Source organism: Drosophila elegans, unplaced genomic scaffold, assembly GCF_018152505.1.
Source record: "Drosophila elegans isolate 14027-0461.03 unplaced genomic scaffold, ASM1815250v1 contig_149, whole genome shotgun sequence".
NCBI classification, from domain to species: domain Eukaryota; kingdom Metazoa; phylum Arthropoda; class Insecta; order Diptera; family Drosophilidae; genus Drosophila; species Drosophila elegans.
In genome coordinates, this window is record NW_024545513.1 from 20,661,581 (window position 1) to 20,676,794 (window position 15,214).

The following is a 15,214-nucleotide window of genomic DNA, read 5'->3' on the forward strand; positions in this document are numbered from 1 at the left end:
TTATTTGGTCTGTAGCAGAGTGCATTCTAGAAAACAATCACGTTTTGGGAGGATGACTTGCATCTTAAAGATGAAGTGTCTCATACTGAAATATTTTGTTAAAGTACTAACATTTAAGGCATTCTTAAGGCTTTTATCCTATCATTCTACAATTTGCCGAAACAAATATAAATCCTCAGATTACAATATCAATTCCGTTTAGTATTTCATATTTTTGTATTTATTTTACGTTTTATCTGCTACAGCTTGCCTTGTTACAAATATTTGCACTTTTGCTATTTATATTTTAATTCAAAAGCAATCGAAGGAAAGTCTTTTCATGGAGATGAAAAATGTAAAGAGCTTGAAGTGTTTTTAAAATATGCTTTCATACATTCATTTAATCAATCCACACACCTTTCTATTGCAATGTAAATATTCTGTGAATTTGTGATTACATAGAACATATTTGCTTTTATTTCAAAGTTGAGTGCCATGATCCAGTTTATAAACAAAAAAATTTTTCACAAAATTCATTAAGCCAAGTACTTTTTTGGAAACTATTTTTTTTTTTTGGTTAAAAGACCACTACAAGTTTTATACTTCTGTTTAGTGTATAAAGTATGGTTATTTGTTTTATGGTTTTGGTTTGCTCTTAATAAACTGTTTAAGTTTAGAAATGCAGACGGCTGAGTGGCAGACAGAATGCTTCAACAGTCGGGCCAACTTATTGTTCAAATTGTGCCACTGGCAACAAACACTCGCACATATGCAGTTACCCACACATATATGTGTACATCAAGCACACATACACGTGACTGCATAATAAGCAAGTGCTTGAAAGGCCTCAAAAGCAAACAACAACAACAACAACAACAGTAAAAGCAACAACACGAGTGGAACAAGCCACCTCAACGATTCTGTTTGGGTTGCTGATGATGCACCATAGTCGTCAGTGGATAGGGACAATAGGGGGTTTAAAACGGGTTTTAGGAAGGTGAAAAGGGGCTGAAAGGGGCTGAAAGGGGCCGATGTTTGTGCATGTTTGCCGCACTCTGAGTGTACGCAAATTTGCATAGATGCAAGCATCACGTTCGCGTCTCACCTGTCCAAATGCGGTAAACCGAAGGAAAAAGTGGGTGAGAAAAATCCAAGGGAATCCAATTGATATGATGGTGAAAACCCTAAGAAAAGGGTTTCGTATAAGACATTAACAATAGCCGAAAAACGTAATTCTTCAATAAACAAATCAGTGAGGATGTACGAAAGTAAGCACGAGATGATAACTTTAAATTGATAACATTAATTTTTGCGCTTTTAAAGGCAACCATAAAATTATTTAAAATATGAGCATTAAGAAATAATTTACAATTTAATTTTAATTCGGTTCATTAATTTTTAGCTTAGATACTTTTATAGTTGGATCACCTAAGGCTGGGCTGGCTATAAACAAAAAAAAAGTCTAAGCCACATGAGTCCAAGTTAAGTTTTGACTTTTGACTGCGAAATGATTTTTTTTTTTTTTTTTTTTTTTTGATATTGACATCATCTTTAAGTTGATGGTTCAAGTAACAACCCCAAGCCATTTCACTGCCTCCCTATTTTTGCAGTGCCGCCCACGTCAACGTTTTTGAAATTGATGATGTCGACGCACATTATGAGGTTCAATATCCTGGATAATGACGACAAATTGCGCAATATTTGCACCAGGCTGACGGAGACATCGGCAAAGGATCCTGCGGTTGGGTGGTTCGGGTGGGTGTGTGAGTGTGTGAGTGCTCGAGTGTCCTTGGTCACTGACTCCACCGCCGCCGCCGCCGCTGCTGCTGCTGCTGCTGCTGCAGCGGTTGCTGCGGTCAAACATGATTGATGAATGCTAATTAATGTGGCGAGCCTTGCCTTCCACATCGTCCCATTTCGATTCGCTCACAAATTGTGTAATTAATTCCCATCTCGAGTGTCCGTATAATTATGACGCACACAAAACCTCTTAAGTTTAACATCTTCGTCCATCCACTTGAGGGGGAAACAATGTTGTGTGCATTTCGTTGAGTACCTACTGTACTAGTTGCCCCGGCACTTGCCGAATTTGGAGTATTGGGCTTAAGTAGGTTCGTTTACTTAATTTCGTTTATTATAGAAAAAATGCAGATAACCGAATTTCCCTGTTATATTTTAATTGCTTTAAAAAATAAGCCGATACAAACTTGAGCTTTGGCTCCAAAAAAAAATAATACAAATATTATCAGCAGAATGTTTTATAATCCAATTATAACCGTCATTTCATTACATTCCCAACACTATTTTCTTATTTATGCTCCATTCATATAGGACACCGATATTACCCTATTTATCACTGAGCCTTGAAAAATTGTCGATTTGGAAGGGGACAAAAATGGAGTATCCAAGCAATTGAAGGCCACAATTTACCATGGTTAGTGTGGTTTCTTTCCGTTTTCATTTCCCCATTTCTTCATTTTTTCGTTCCCGCGTTCCCCTTCCGTTCCCATTCCATTTCGTTCCGTTCGCTCGGTTCGCTTTGCTTCAGTGGCAGACAAAATTGACAATCATTTTACACTTGGCAGGATATTATGTAAATTGCTTTTCATATTTGTGCAACATTTAAATTCGCAAATGCACACACACATATATATATATATATATACAGAAATAAAGTGGCGAAAAAAAAGCGGATGACAGCTGGTTGGAAAAGTGAGCGGTGGAAAAGTGCGGGTTGAAAGTAAATCACGACTTTGGTAGATGGTGTTGATGTCAAAGCAGGAAAAAAAGGCAAGGATGAATCCCGGCAACATCATTATAACGATAGGCAGCCGGCCCCAAAGGCTGATTGAATGCGAGACTGACTGGCTGACAGGTTGGATGAATGAATGAATGAGTGAATGAACAACTGACTATCGCCCGAAAGAGACGACAGACACTCGAACCGAAAGAGACGGCCTCGGGGAAAAATTAACGATGCGTGAAAAGTCTCTCGACGATTTCAAATGGGGCATGGTCACACCGCAAAAAAAAGTTTTAAATTTAATCAAAATTTGCTCAAGAAAAAGGAACCAGAAAACATTATGAGCTCATTAACAGAAGTTACTTAAAAATTAACAGTTGAAAATTAAACACATTAAAACAAATTATTTCTAACCTATATTTCAGAGCAAACAACAAACTTAAGCAAAAATGCATTTTAGTACTTTTAAATACACCTTGTTATTTTTCCGTGCACCTTTTTGCACAGGTTGCAATCCCTTTGATTTAATGGGTACCCGGCAGTCGGCCCATTTATAATTTGTTTATGGCAACAGAATGACTATATCTCCACTCCGTCTGTGTTGTTACGTATCTCTCACTTTGCAATCTTTTTTTTTTTTTTGTATATATCCTCAGCCTTGGCCAAAAAAAGAGGATAAAAAGGGAGAAAGCAATCGCAATGTGTCAGTTTTAATGGGTCTGCAATTGCCGCAAGCGCTTGATGTCGGCCTACGTCTCTGTCCCTGTCGCTGTCTCTTTCTGCTACCGTGTCCCTGTCTCTTTCTATTTTTCTGGCTAGGAACCGCTGGAACCGATTGGGTGCTAAGTGCATTTCCAGTCCGACATTCCCCCACATATAGAGACTGCAATTAAGCCTCGGGCCAGAGGGCAATAGACAATTATAAAAAAAACGGAATGCAGGCTGATTTAGGGGTGCCAGATTACAAGCACATACACTACACTCATATGTATTGCCATCGAACGATAGCTAACGATTATTGGGGTTTAAGTCGCAACTCAACTTTATAAGGAGTTGCCCCAGAAATCTCTAAACTCTGAAGGAACTGACCTTGATTACATTTCTACAGCTTAAGCCCCATACAAAAAGGTACTTATATTTATTATATTTGTTACTCGCTTTGTTTGTTGTCGCTTTTTGTGATTTTTTTTTTTTTAACAGGACAAACACAATTGAGTGGAAATGGTCAAATTAATATCGAATATCCAATTTTGTCAGACTGAAATTGCAGTGGCGTTGGCTAATTGAGGCACACCTCATTTCATCAGAATCAAAATGTATACCATTAATTCATTTGAGCCGGGACAGTGCACTAATTGGTTTAATATTACGCATACGCTCCGTTGCTCCGTATGGTGGAAAATAAATAAGTAGACTTCTTTTTCAGAACGCCTACTGCGCCGTATCAAAAAAACCTAATTAAAAACGATTGGTATCGATTGGTTATCGACTTTGCAGGAAATGAATTTTGTTGAATTAACTGGAAATTGTTATACCGCTGCCTCCAAAATAATATTAATATTTTTTTTAATATATTCTTGAATGAAAACAAAAGATTTTTTTAACATATAGTTATAGTTATAACTATTTCAAATTATAAAAAACAAGAAAGAAAGCAAACTTCGGCAAGCCGAAGTTCATATACCCTTGCAGCTATTGCAAGAATTAAACATTTTTGAAAACATTATGATTTACTTGCGTATATGTTTAAAAACATTGAAGCTATGATGATTTGCAGCTCAATTATTTGATAGTTATTTTTTATTTTTGTATTATTTCTATGGGGGGGCTATATGATATAGTCGTCCGATTTTGATAAAATTTAAACCATAATTCTGAAATATTTAACCATTGCTATATGTCGAAGAACTAAACAAAAAATTATAAAACAGAAAAGTTATAATTTTTTTTTCATTTATTTTTCCTATTGTTCCTATGGGAGCTATATGCTATAGTCGTCCGATTTTGATAAAATTTAAAACATAATTTTGAAATATTTAACCATTACTATATGTCGAAGAACTAAACAAAAAATTAAAAATCAGCAAAGTTATAATTCTTTTTCATTTATTTTTCCGATTGTTCCTATGGGAGCTATATGCTATAATCGTCCGATCAGGCTCGTTCCGACTTACATACTACCTGCAATAGAAAGACAACTTTTGGGAAAATTTCATGCAGATATCTTTAAAACTCAGAGACTAGTTTGCATATAAACGGACGGACAGACGGACATGACTAGATCGACTCGCCTAGTGATGCTGATCAAGAATATATATACTTTATAGGGTCGGAGACGTCTCCTTCACTGCGTTGCAAACTTCTGACTGAAATTATAATACACTCTGCAAGGGTATAAAAATTGGATTTTCTTGTAAAAACAAACAAAATATTTGCACTGTCAATTGATATAGGTATTACAAAATCACTATTAACATTTCTCTTGTGTCATTTTAAATAATTGAACAAAAATCCATTAAACGTCATTTCCATTTAAATTTCTGTCAGAGAACTAATTCAATTAACATCACTCATCCGCCCAGTGGTCCAACTGCAAATGTATTAAATAAATGTCGAAAATTTCACCCTGGCCACATAAAAGGCTGTCATTGTTATTCAGATTAATTTCTCAGTCACAAATCACAAGCGTTATCCGCATGACAAGTCAACAAACTGTCCAGGTACCTGAAATACCTGTTCTTTTATTTTTTTTTGTGTTTTTTGATTGAGATTCATAAATCTGTTGGGTATTTGCTCTTCATTATCTTCGCTTGAACTCACCTGCAAGTAAAGGAAAACAGAGAAGGGAAAAGCGTTAGTGAGTGGGTCAAAAATTTGTATAGACAAGCTGAAAATCTTTATTACACATGCCCACATGTGTATGTGTTCTTTTATTTTTGGGCAGGGGAGTGGCTTATGGTTGTTGGTTTAAAAAGGGCCCATAAACTAGGTCAAAGGTTCTCCCCGCATGCCTGGCAAAAATTAAGTTATAAAATCCCAAAATCAGCTTGCCACAGGCAGACCTCTGTGAAATGTATTTGCCTATTTACAGCCTATTGCACATTTTGATGGCAGTCCCACCCAAAAAAAAAAAAAAATATATATATATATATAAGAAAAAATAAAAACTTAGTCGAGCGCAAACCGAAAACTAAATTGAATTGTGCCATGGGGATGAAAGTGGGTGTGTGGATGTGTATGGGTTTTGGGATTTCAGCTGGGTCTTTGGGTCTCTCTCCCTTGATCTCTACAGTGTGTGGCAATTTACTTTTTACCCTCTCCACTTACCGAGAATGCTTTGAGAAATACCAAACACTGTATGATGCCCTCCATGGTGTCGCCCGTTAGGCAGAAGGTGCCTGTTAGATGGCGTCCCTTGCGACCCACTGTGGCCGCCGCCAGGGAGGCATGGACTAGCGCCCTCTGTTGTCCACCGCCGACGACTGTTGCACCACCACCGCCCACTGCATCACCGCCCACACTGACAATGCCCTTGCCAGCGGCGGCGGCTGCGGCTGCGGCGGCAGTGGCCACAACACCACTGGTCAACATTCGTGGCAACGGCGCCGCTCGCATTAGGCGCTCCAGCGAGTCCATGGCGGGTGTTTTGTTCTGAACGTCGGTTATCTGTTATCGGTTATCGCTTTAATCGTTGATTTTGATTCTCCTTTTCTTTTTTGTTAATTTTCCAATCGATTCCTTGTCGTTGTTTTGTTATGGTTTCTTGTTTAGTATTTGCACTCGAGTTGTTTGGTTTTTGTTGTGGTTATTGTTTTTCTTAGTCTGTCAGCAGCGCACATTTTACTCAACTGGAAGTAATTTCGAATTTTCGATTTTCTTTTAGGTTGTTAAAAAAAAAAGAGAACCCACAAAAACCGAAAACAAAAAGACCAATCTCAAAAAACTTTGCAATACAATTTGCCAACAAGTAAATAATAACAAACTATATTGAAAAATAGGAGGAGAAGTACATGGTTTTAGGTCAACGGCAGGCGAACAACTGAAGCTGCAGCAAAACAAGTGACCCACAAGTCACTACATTCCATATATAGTTTATGGCCAAGACGGAGAAAAGTAGAGACAGATAGGGGAAACATCTGGGAGGGGGGTCTATGAAGACCATCAATAACCAGCAGAAAGTAGGCAACGAAAAATAGAAACCATAAAGAAACGAAGAGAATGGGACAATGGCTACGACTACGAGTAGAAATGAACTGCGAAATGCAAAATGTCATTGTGATGACATTGTGGGCAGCATTTGGGCACTTTGTATACCAAAAATACGAGCATATTCCAAGAAGGCAACATGACAGCGACTGAGAGCATCAGTCATGCCCCCAAACTGCCTTATCCCCTCCTTCTCGAACTTTTGACCGCTGACTGGGGACTAATAAAATTCAAGTTAAATGGTTGTTAAAAATTTATAGCAGACGCCTCGGTTTCCGTGTGCCATTTTGAAGGCATTGAGAAAACAGCAACAGACGCCACAAACAGCAAGACAGAAGCGGCATTATATGGCGGGGGCACAGCAGAGATGTTAGTCACAAAGCTGACGGGGAGTGTCACCCGGGTTTTCGGTCCTCTGGCATTTTGCACGCAAGCCACACAAATTTCCGGTACGTTTGCCGACTCAAAAATATAGTTAACAATAAAATTCTAGATTTATGGTATCCAATTTTATGTAAGGTCATATAAGGTTAAATATTCTATTAGAAGCCATTAAATACTCGAACTCCGACTTATCCATCTACAAGCAAGTGGCCTAAATTTGATGATATAACGTTCAAACTGAATTGATTTAACAATGTTTTTTTTTATTAAGGTCTAACCATAGGTGGAGGTAAAAATAAAGAATTATTTACGTTAAATATTTAGAATGCTCAAAAATATTGAAGGCCCTTCAAAATTAACCCAACATTCTGTAGTCTGACCATAACTAAACCCTTAAACTTTACATAACTTTCAAATTCTGCTTTGATATAAAATGGACAGAGTTTTGAAAAATTTGCCAAACAAATTAGAAGTTAACAAAACCAAGTGGAAACTTTTGCCGCCTGACCAAAGGTCTCATATGTGTGTGTGTGTGTGTTTTTCTTGTATTTTTGTAGTCCTGCCAGCAGTTACAGTCGAAGAAAAATAAGCATACAGTTGCTTGGTGCTCTTGGTTCCTCTGGCCTTTCCTATAGCTTCTCGAACAGCTTTGGCTTTGGCTTTGGCTTTGCCAGCCGTCATCCGTTGGCCCTTCCGCTTCCATTGGTGCTGGTGCTTGGAGCGTAATTTATCTGCAGCTGGAGGAGCAGTAAGGGGAGGGGAATCCTTGCTGTCAACAGGAGTCCTACGTTCCGGGTAAAATTTATGCAAACCGACGTATGGCCAACAGGATGGGAGATGGCAGAAATATATATGTTTTGCGCCAACATCAACAGAGAAACTTGGGGATGGGCAAGGCAAATACAAGAGAAGAAAAAAAAAAAAGAAGAAATCCAAGGCAAAAGAGAAATGGGAAACCCAGTGTATTAACTGCAGCTAAATCAAACTTTTGAGCCAAGTTATGAATTATTTGCCATTGTGCAGCAGGCGAAACATTCCTTTTGTCGCTGACTTTGTCCCTGGTTATGTTTTTTCTTTTTTTGGCAGCAAGCCCATCGGTTGGTTCTGTTCTCTCTGTTTTCGTCCATTCGAACACCGCCCCCCACAGAAAGGACATTACGATCCACCTGCCGAGTCATCCGAACCCCCAAGTCAATTTGAACAGCATTTTGCCGCAGCTCTGGTTATACAAACAAGATTCCACATTCCGTTTCTTGGCTCTCGACTTCTTCGAAGGGTTTTTTAGCCTTTCTTTTTCTGTCTAGCTGTGATGATTTGCCATTTGGGGACGACCGGTCCGAAAGGCACGTAAATTGAATGGGTCGGGGCCAAAGGTTTCAGGGGTAAACAAAAAAAAACACCAAGACAACGGAGTCAGAGGAAAAACAAAAAACTCTAGCAAAAATTAAGTGAAAATAATAAACTCTTCGCACACATTCTGTTTTGGGCCTGGAGGCTGGTGAATGGGTAATGGAAAAGGTAAAGGTAACGCAAAGGGGCATTACACACACGTTGACCAACGGATTTCCTGCCGCCTGATGGCATTACAGTTAATTAAAGGTGAACCGATAGTCACAGACTCCTGCCAACGCACAGTGGGTTTGAAAACCGAGGAAATTTGTGAGCAAAAGTTGTCTCCTTAGCAGACTTATTATTTCACAAGAATATGGAACATATAGAGTGTTTTATGTCTGGATACAAAAACCTAATATTAATATTTAAAACTTAAGAGCCAGAGCCCGCACTTCTATGGTAAATCAAATTATCGATATATCTTCAAATTTATGACAAGAACTAAAATAATCGATAATTTATTCATCGGAAATTTATTTTACCTGTGAAACAATTTTTATTAAGCTTTAATTATAAGCTTACTGACAAGAACCTGAACAATCGAGAACTATTAATCTTAATATCAACAAATTAACAATCGATTATTTCTAAATCGAATAGATTTTTGGATTGCCTACAAATTATCTATACTGGTTTTATTAGTGGTTCCCTCAATTCAATGCCCAAAGTATAATTTCTAGTTTACCGGAAATTGTCCCATGGTGACTTGGCCTTATGTGGATGCCACTAGATTTTAGATTTTCATTGTGTGTGTGTGTGTGTGTGTGTGTGTGTGGGCCAAAGCAAAATGGAAACTTTGCAAATGAATGGCAAGGCATTGGAAATAATGAGCTGTATTTACATTTCAAAGCGCTCACACAGGCGAGCGGCAAAAGTTTTTGGCCTCCCCCGACGACCGACGACCGTCGACCTACGTACGACTACGGGTCGAAATCAGTTACGAAACTCTCAAATAGAGAAGGATTGCGAGAAAAGTGGGATTAACCAAGGATAGTCAGAGTCACGATGAGGGAAAAATCTGCTCAGCTCTGCTCTGGAACTGTGGGGTAAGTAAATTGCGAAGCTTTCGGTGGCAGGATTGCATACAATTTGTTTTATGGCCATGGCGTGCACATTAAACGCGCACTTAATCACACGCAATGGGCGTGGCAGATCCTGGGCCAGTCCGCCCACCATCGTCTGTGGCGACAAATCAAATTGATTTCGTTTTTGCTTTGGCTTCCCTTTACCGATTTTTTGCCCCTTTTCTTTTTGTTGCGTTCTTGTTGTTTTGCGCCTTATTAAATCACTTTTATTGCCATTGAAATGTGGAGAAAGTTGTGCGGGGGCGTCGGCGGTGGCGATAGCGATGGCGATGGCTGGGCGTATATGTAATATGATTTTTAGCTGCGCACCAAAAAATAATTCATATTTATGGCAAAATTTCTTGCTCAGTTCATTGGCAAATGCGTCAAAGAAAGGGCGAACGAACATCATGATGATGTCTGGGCTAGAAGTAAATGATATTATGTGGCCGACTGGATATATACATATATTGTGGTGGAGTACTTTTTTATGGGAGAGGAAAGGGAGCAGCCACGGGCGATTTGCTCGGTGGTTGGCCATAGTAAGGCATCCGTTTGGCCCACGGCTACGACCAAACCGCGCCATCGAATATGTCTTTGTGCGCCTGACAACCATCGTCGCACTACAAATCGACAAGACAAACAATGCGAGGGCCACTAGAGGCTGAACATTGAGTCAATGGTTTCGGATTCCGTCTCAACTTTCGACAGATGACTCTTGAGCATGAGATGGTGAGGATTAGACTTTGGCTTGGTTAGTATCGAATGAAAACACTCGAAACTTATTTGCTCTCTGCTATCGTATATCCCATGTACTTTAATTACATTTGGCTGCAGAAATTCTCCAGATTCCCATTTAATGAGTTTTGTTAGGTATTATCATACCAAAACATTGATAACCAAATTATATATATCAAATGTTTAACAATTTATAAATTTCTTTGTTAGCAAAACTATTAATACCATTCGCTTAAGATCTTATTTTTAGACCGAGAAAAGTGATGTTTTTTGACATTTTTTCAAGCATTTCTCAAGAGGCTATGCTATAATAACCCTGCCTAAAAAAGGTTGAACCATTTTTCCCCCATTATCCCTTTTTTTCGCCAACCTAATCTACAGGCAACGGTGAGGCTAGTACCAAAAAAAAAAAAGAACTACACCGACCCTAGATTCAGCCACAGCGTTTCAGCGAGGCGTGTAATTAAATTTTCATGCCACCTGCCTGAGAGTTGGGCTTTAAGGGAGGGGGAGGCGAGGCGGAAAACTGGAGGGCGGAGTGCGGAATATGGGAGTGGCATACAAAGAATGCAAATTGTCGGGGCTATTCCAAAATGCAAGCATCAACGCCTTTGAATGCAGCCAAAGCAGGCGGAAGTAAATGCAGCAGCAGCTTCCCCTTTCTGCCCTATTTTTTTTTCTTTTTCTAATTTTCCCTTACTTTTTAACCACTTTTCTTCTCACCTGCCACTCGAAAAATGACACTCAAGTGGTCAGGTATTAACAGGTAGAAACAACATGCTTGAATTTAGCTGCTTAAATTTACTTTATACTCATATGTTTGGGCCATTTAAATTTTTTTTTAATATTTATTAAGTAATAAATGATGTATTAGGATATTTAATTAAAATTTGAAAATGTATAATTTAAATTTATTTGAAACTTTTAATAGTGAAAGCTGCTGTTCTTGTTTAACGTATGCTTAAGCTAAAATTAAACCTAGAAAGGTTTACAATTGGAAATTAACCAAGAAATGCCACAGCGTACCCTGTAAATCAGTTATCCCCAGCAAGCTGGAGGGCGTTTGTCTACATAACCTATCAGATTCGATTGGATAAACAAACCAAACAAGCAAACAAAACAACAGCCTTCAAGCAACACAAGCAGACGACGCCGACAATAAAAACAAAACTTCTCAATTATTTCAAACTACATCTACATATATACATTTCGCCAAGATGCCAGTGGTGTTGCCATGTCGTTCACGGGCCGACAGTAAACTTCATGCGAATTGTTATGATCGACTAAGGAAACGGATTTATTTGGAAACGCCACCATTGTCAACCATTGAGGAGGAGATAAAGTGTGGAGTTCGCCGAGATAGACCCGTAAAGCCCAAGGAGCAGAGGCGACCATTGCCGCCGGGCACACGGCCACCCAATCCTTTGGTCATTCCAGGAAAAAACGCCAAACGACCGGTGGTGGGTGGTGGAAAAGCGCCACCACGTGCCCGCGAATACGATGGGGCAAAGGCCACATTCTTTCACATCAAGGGACAATCGTGGGAATCCAAGGGTTATGCGGAACTCTCTCAGAGCGAATTGGATCGCATGAGGGCATCGAGACCGAAGACCACCGAGGAACGGCGAGCGGAACAGGATCGTCGGATGGAGGAGCAGCAGTACCATACCGCCGAAGCGGAACGTATGCGCAATTATTTCCATGACATCGATGAACAGCGCAGGGAAATGGAACGTGAAACGGAGAAAAAAAACGCTGACGAGGCCGAAGAAGATGTGAATGAAGAGCGAAGAGCCGAGGCCAAGAGATTACAGGTAGGAATGTAAATCAGAAAGAGAATTAAACTCAAAACGAACCATTCAATATCCTTCTCAAGTTTAAATTAAATTAAATTGTAACATTCTTAAGATTTTTTAAAACTAAATTTCGATCTATCACAGTTAAAACTGGAAAAGTAATTATCGATTGTGCATCGTTATTCCATCACAATGTTCTCTATAAAGATAAAAACGTTTTTGAAAATAAGCTATCGAACTATCGAATTTGTTGTGTAGACAAAAATATCGAATTTTTGAAATATCATTAAAATTCTATACTTATAATAAATATACTTTTCATAAATCTTCAGCTTGTGACATTGTTGTTCAATATATGTTAAAACCAAATGTCGATTAAACATTAAGATGTCACATTGTTGAACAAAAAAAAAATCGATTCTCATATTGATTGCCAAATCGATAAATTGACATTTCTGTACATCCCTTATTGCAGGTCCTCCATCGCGCATTGGAAGCCAAACATGAATCAGACGCGCGTGTAAAAGCAGCCACTCGTGCAATTTCCGAGGCCAAATGCAGTGCCATGTGGACGGCACAGATTCGGGAGAGAAAACTCCTTGATCGCATCCAACTCGATCACGATGAGGAGATGGCGCGCAAGAATCGGGAATACAATAATGCCAAGTGGGGCACTGTGGAGCAACATGATCAGGCCGAAGAGGAGCGACGCAGGCAGTTTGGAAATGCTGTTCGCGAACAAATCAGCGATCGTGAAAAGTTGAGATACATGGCCCAAGATCGCCTGCGCATGGAAGCTCAGGACTTGCGTGCCATTGTGGATGAGTACAAAAAGGCCGAAATGGCTGAAGGTGAATCTCGGTCTCGTCGCAAGTTGGCCTACAGGGATGAGCTGAATAAGTACACCAAATTGCATCGCAATTTTGTGCGCATGATGTGTGAACAGGATCAAAGGGATGAAAACAGGGCCTACGAGTATCTAAAACTGAAGGAACAGCAACTAAAAGTGCAACGTGCTGAACGCGAGGCCATTGCAGAGGATGAAAAGCGCAAACGGGATGTACTATTTGCAGTGGGTCAGAAGATTCTCGACGCGAAGGACAATCGCGAGGAGATGCACTTCCTTGCCGAACACGAACGTTTGGAAAGAAAATACAGGGAAAACGAAAGAAAAGCAGCCGAGAAAGAGCGAGCAATGACCGCTGATCTCAAGCGTGCCAATATGGAACAAATGGAGCATCTTAGTAAAATGAAGGCTTGCTACTATGTGCAACGTGAAAGGGAACTCAAGGAGATGATCCAGTATCGGCAGAAACACGAGGAGCAAATGAAACGCGAGGCCGATGAGCTGGCCATCAAGAAGGCCTGTCTTCGCACCAGTGTATCCTGTCAAATTGAGGAGCGCGAAAAGGCTCGTCGCAGGGAACTGGAGGAAGAACATTTGGCCATCGAAAGGGAAAGGGCGGCTGAAGCTCAGCGACAAAAGGAAATCGATACGGTGATTACCGTCAAATTAGATGATCTACAAAGACGTGGATGTCTGCCCAATGTGGCTGTTCGATCGCTAAAAGGTCGTGTCGCCAATGCCGGCAACAGAAAGAAGCTGGGCCTTGAATTAAGTTAGTTTTTCTTTTCAATTTAATGCCTCAGAAAAAAAAAAAAAATAGCACACTGATATAGCACACACACACACACTGCTCACGTTGACAATGGCATAGATGGCTTTTCGAGCTTGGCGGTATTAAAACTTGCAGCATACTAAATGTACTACTACTACTACTACCACTACTCTTTGCGGTGGTGGCAACTTTTCTGTGTTCGTTGGGTGGCGGCGGCTACTGCTGGTTTTCCTCGCTGTTTGTTGTCAATTCAACAAGTTAAAACTACAGACCGCAGACAGAAGGATATATAGACAGACCGAAACGACTGGCACTCATTAAGCCACCGCCGATAGAGCAAACAAAGTTTTTTCTATCGATTCTCTCCATTTTCACATAAATTAAATACACATTTCTGGAATTAGAGCAACTAAAAGTAAACTTTATCGTGCAGCAAATGCGGCTGTAAAAACTGAAAAATAAGTTTAAAAAAGTAGAAAAAAAGAGGGAAAGCTTTTAGTTAAATTAATAACTGACTTATGCGTGGGCTTAAAATGTATTCAGGGATTATTTAAAGCTTATTTATTTGTTTTTTAGCAAACAGGTGTTCATTTTTTTGTAACATTTTCAACATTATTTAAGTGCTTGAAAAAATAGTTCGAAACCATTTTTAATAAATAAGGCACACCAATAATATCAATCAGTGTTATTGATTAAAATTCTAAAATTGCTTTAAATTAAAATTAATTGGTTTCATATCTTTTTAAATATGTTTAATTCAATTTAAAGTTATAATTATCACAAGTGGACTATATATATATATATATATATATGTTTCTAAAAGAAAAAACAACTTAACCAAACACGTAGCTAAATGGAGTATATATCACAAAAGGGGCGCCCCTGCCACGCCTTCTCGCAAGAAGCTATCAATTCTGTAAAGTCACAGAACAGAACGCTGAGATTAATTGAGTCGGATAAATTTCGCCGGGCTAATACGTCTTTGGGAATTAACCCACGATAGATGAGTGGGGGCTAAAACCAGCACACACACATACGGATTAGGCTAAATTAAGTTGAGTATAAGTAGAGAGCATTTGTTTCACTTAAATTTCCTTAAAGCGAAATTAATTTCACTTGGCCGACTATTGATTCGATTTTGTGAATTTTTGTGAGATAGATAGCAGGGACGAATGGGTTAAGCTGACCGTGACTGCATGGCTGCGGGTCATTTCTCATGACGGTCGGCGGGTTAATGATGCAGAAGAATATTGCCCTTGAATGAACCAGTGCTAAAAATCGGAACATGGGCCG

General features: G+C 39.4%; 2 protein-coding genes across 13 annotated transcripts in view; one reads left to right on the forward strand and one right to left on the reverse strand.

The window, feature by feature from the left end:
* Positions 1–15,214, reverse strand: part of LOC108147618 (neurobeachin) — a 186,064-nt gene that overhangs the window by 71,450 nt on the left and 99,400 nt on the right. For 5 of the 12 annotated variants that reach the window (XM_017274274.2, XM_041710240.1, XM_017274272.2 and 2 more), the window contains exon 1: positions 6,050–6,359. The exons of the other annotated variants lie outside the window; for them this stretch is intronic. In XM_017274274.2, coding sequence (XP_017129763.1) covers positions 6,050–6,358 — 309 coding nt within the window. In that variant the 5' untranslated portion in view covers position 6,359. Of the gene's footprint in view, positions 1–6,049; positions 6,360–15,214 lie in introns of those variants that run through there. 12 annotated transcript variants of the gene reach the window in all.
* LOC108147620 (trichohyalin) lies at positions 11,352–14,065 on the forward strand. Its single transcript, XM_017274276.2, has 2 exons — positions 11,352–12,320; positions 12,778–14,065. Exons 1-2 carry the CDS (start codon positions 11,724–11,726, stop codon positions 13,924–13,926), a joined length of 1,746 nt encoding a protein of 581 aa, XP_017129765.1. The 5' UTR covers positions 11,352–11,723; the 3' UTR covers positions 13,927–14,065.

What these genes read in the sequence shown, in the direction of transcription:
- LOC108147620 (XM_017274276.2), top strand. Translation starts at nt 11,724, where the DNA reads ATGCCAGTGGTGTTGCCATGTCGTTCACGGGCCGACAGTAAACTTCAT. An exon ending in CCGAGGCCAAGAGATTACAG is followed by an intron (nt 12,321 to 12,777) that starts GTAGGAATGTAA and finishes CCCTTATTGCAG; the next exon opens with GTCCTCCATCGCGCATTGGA.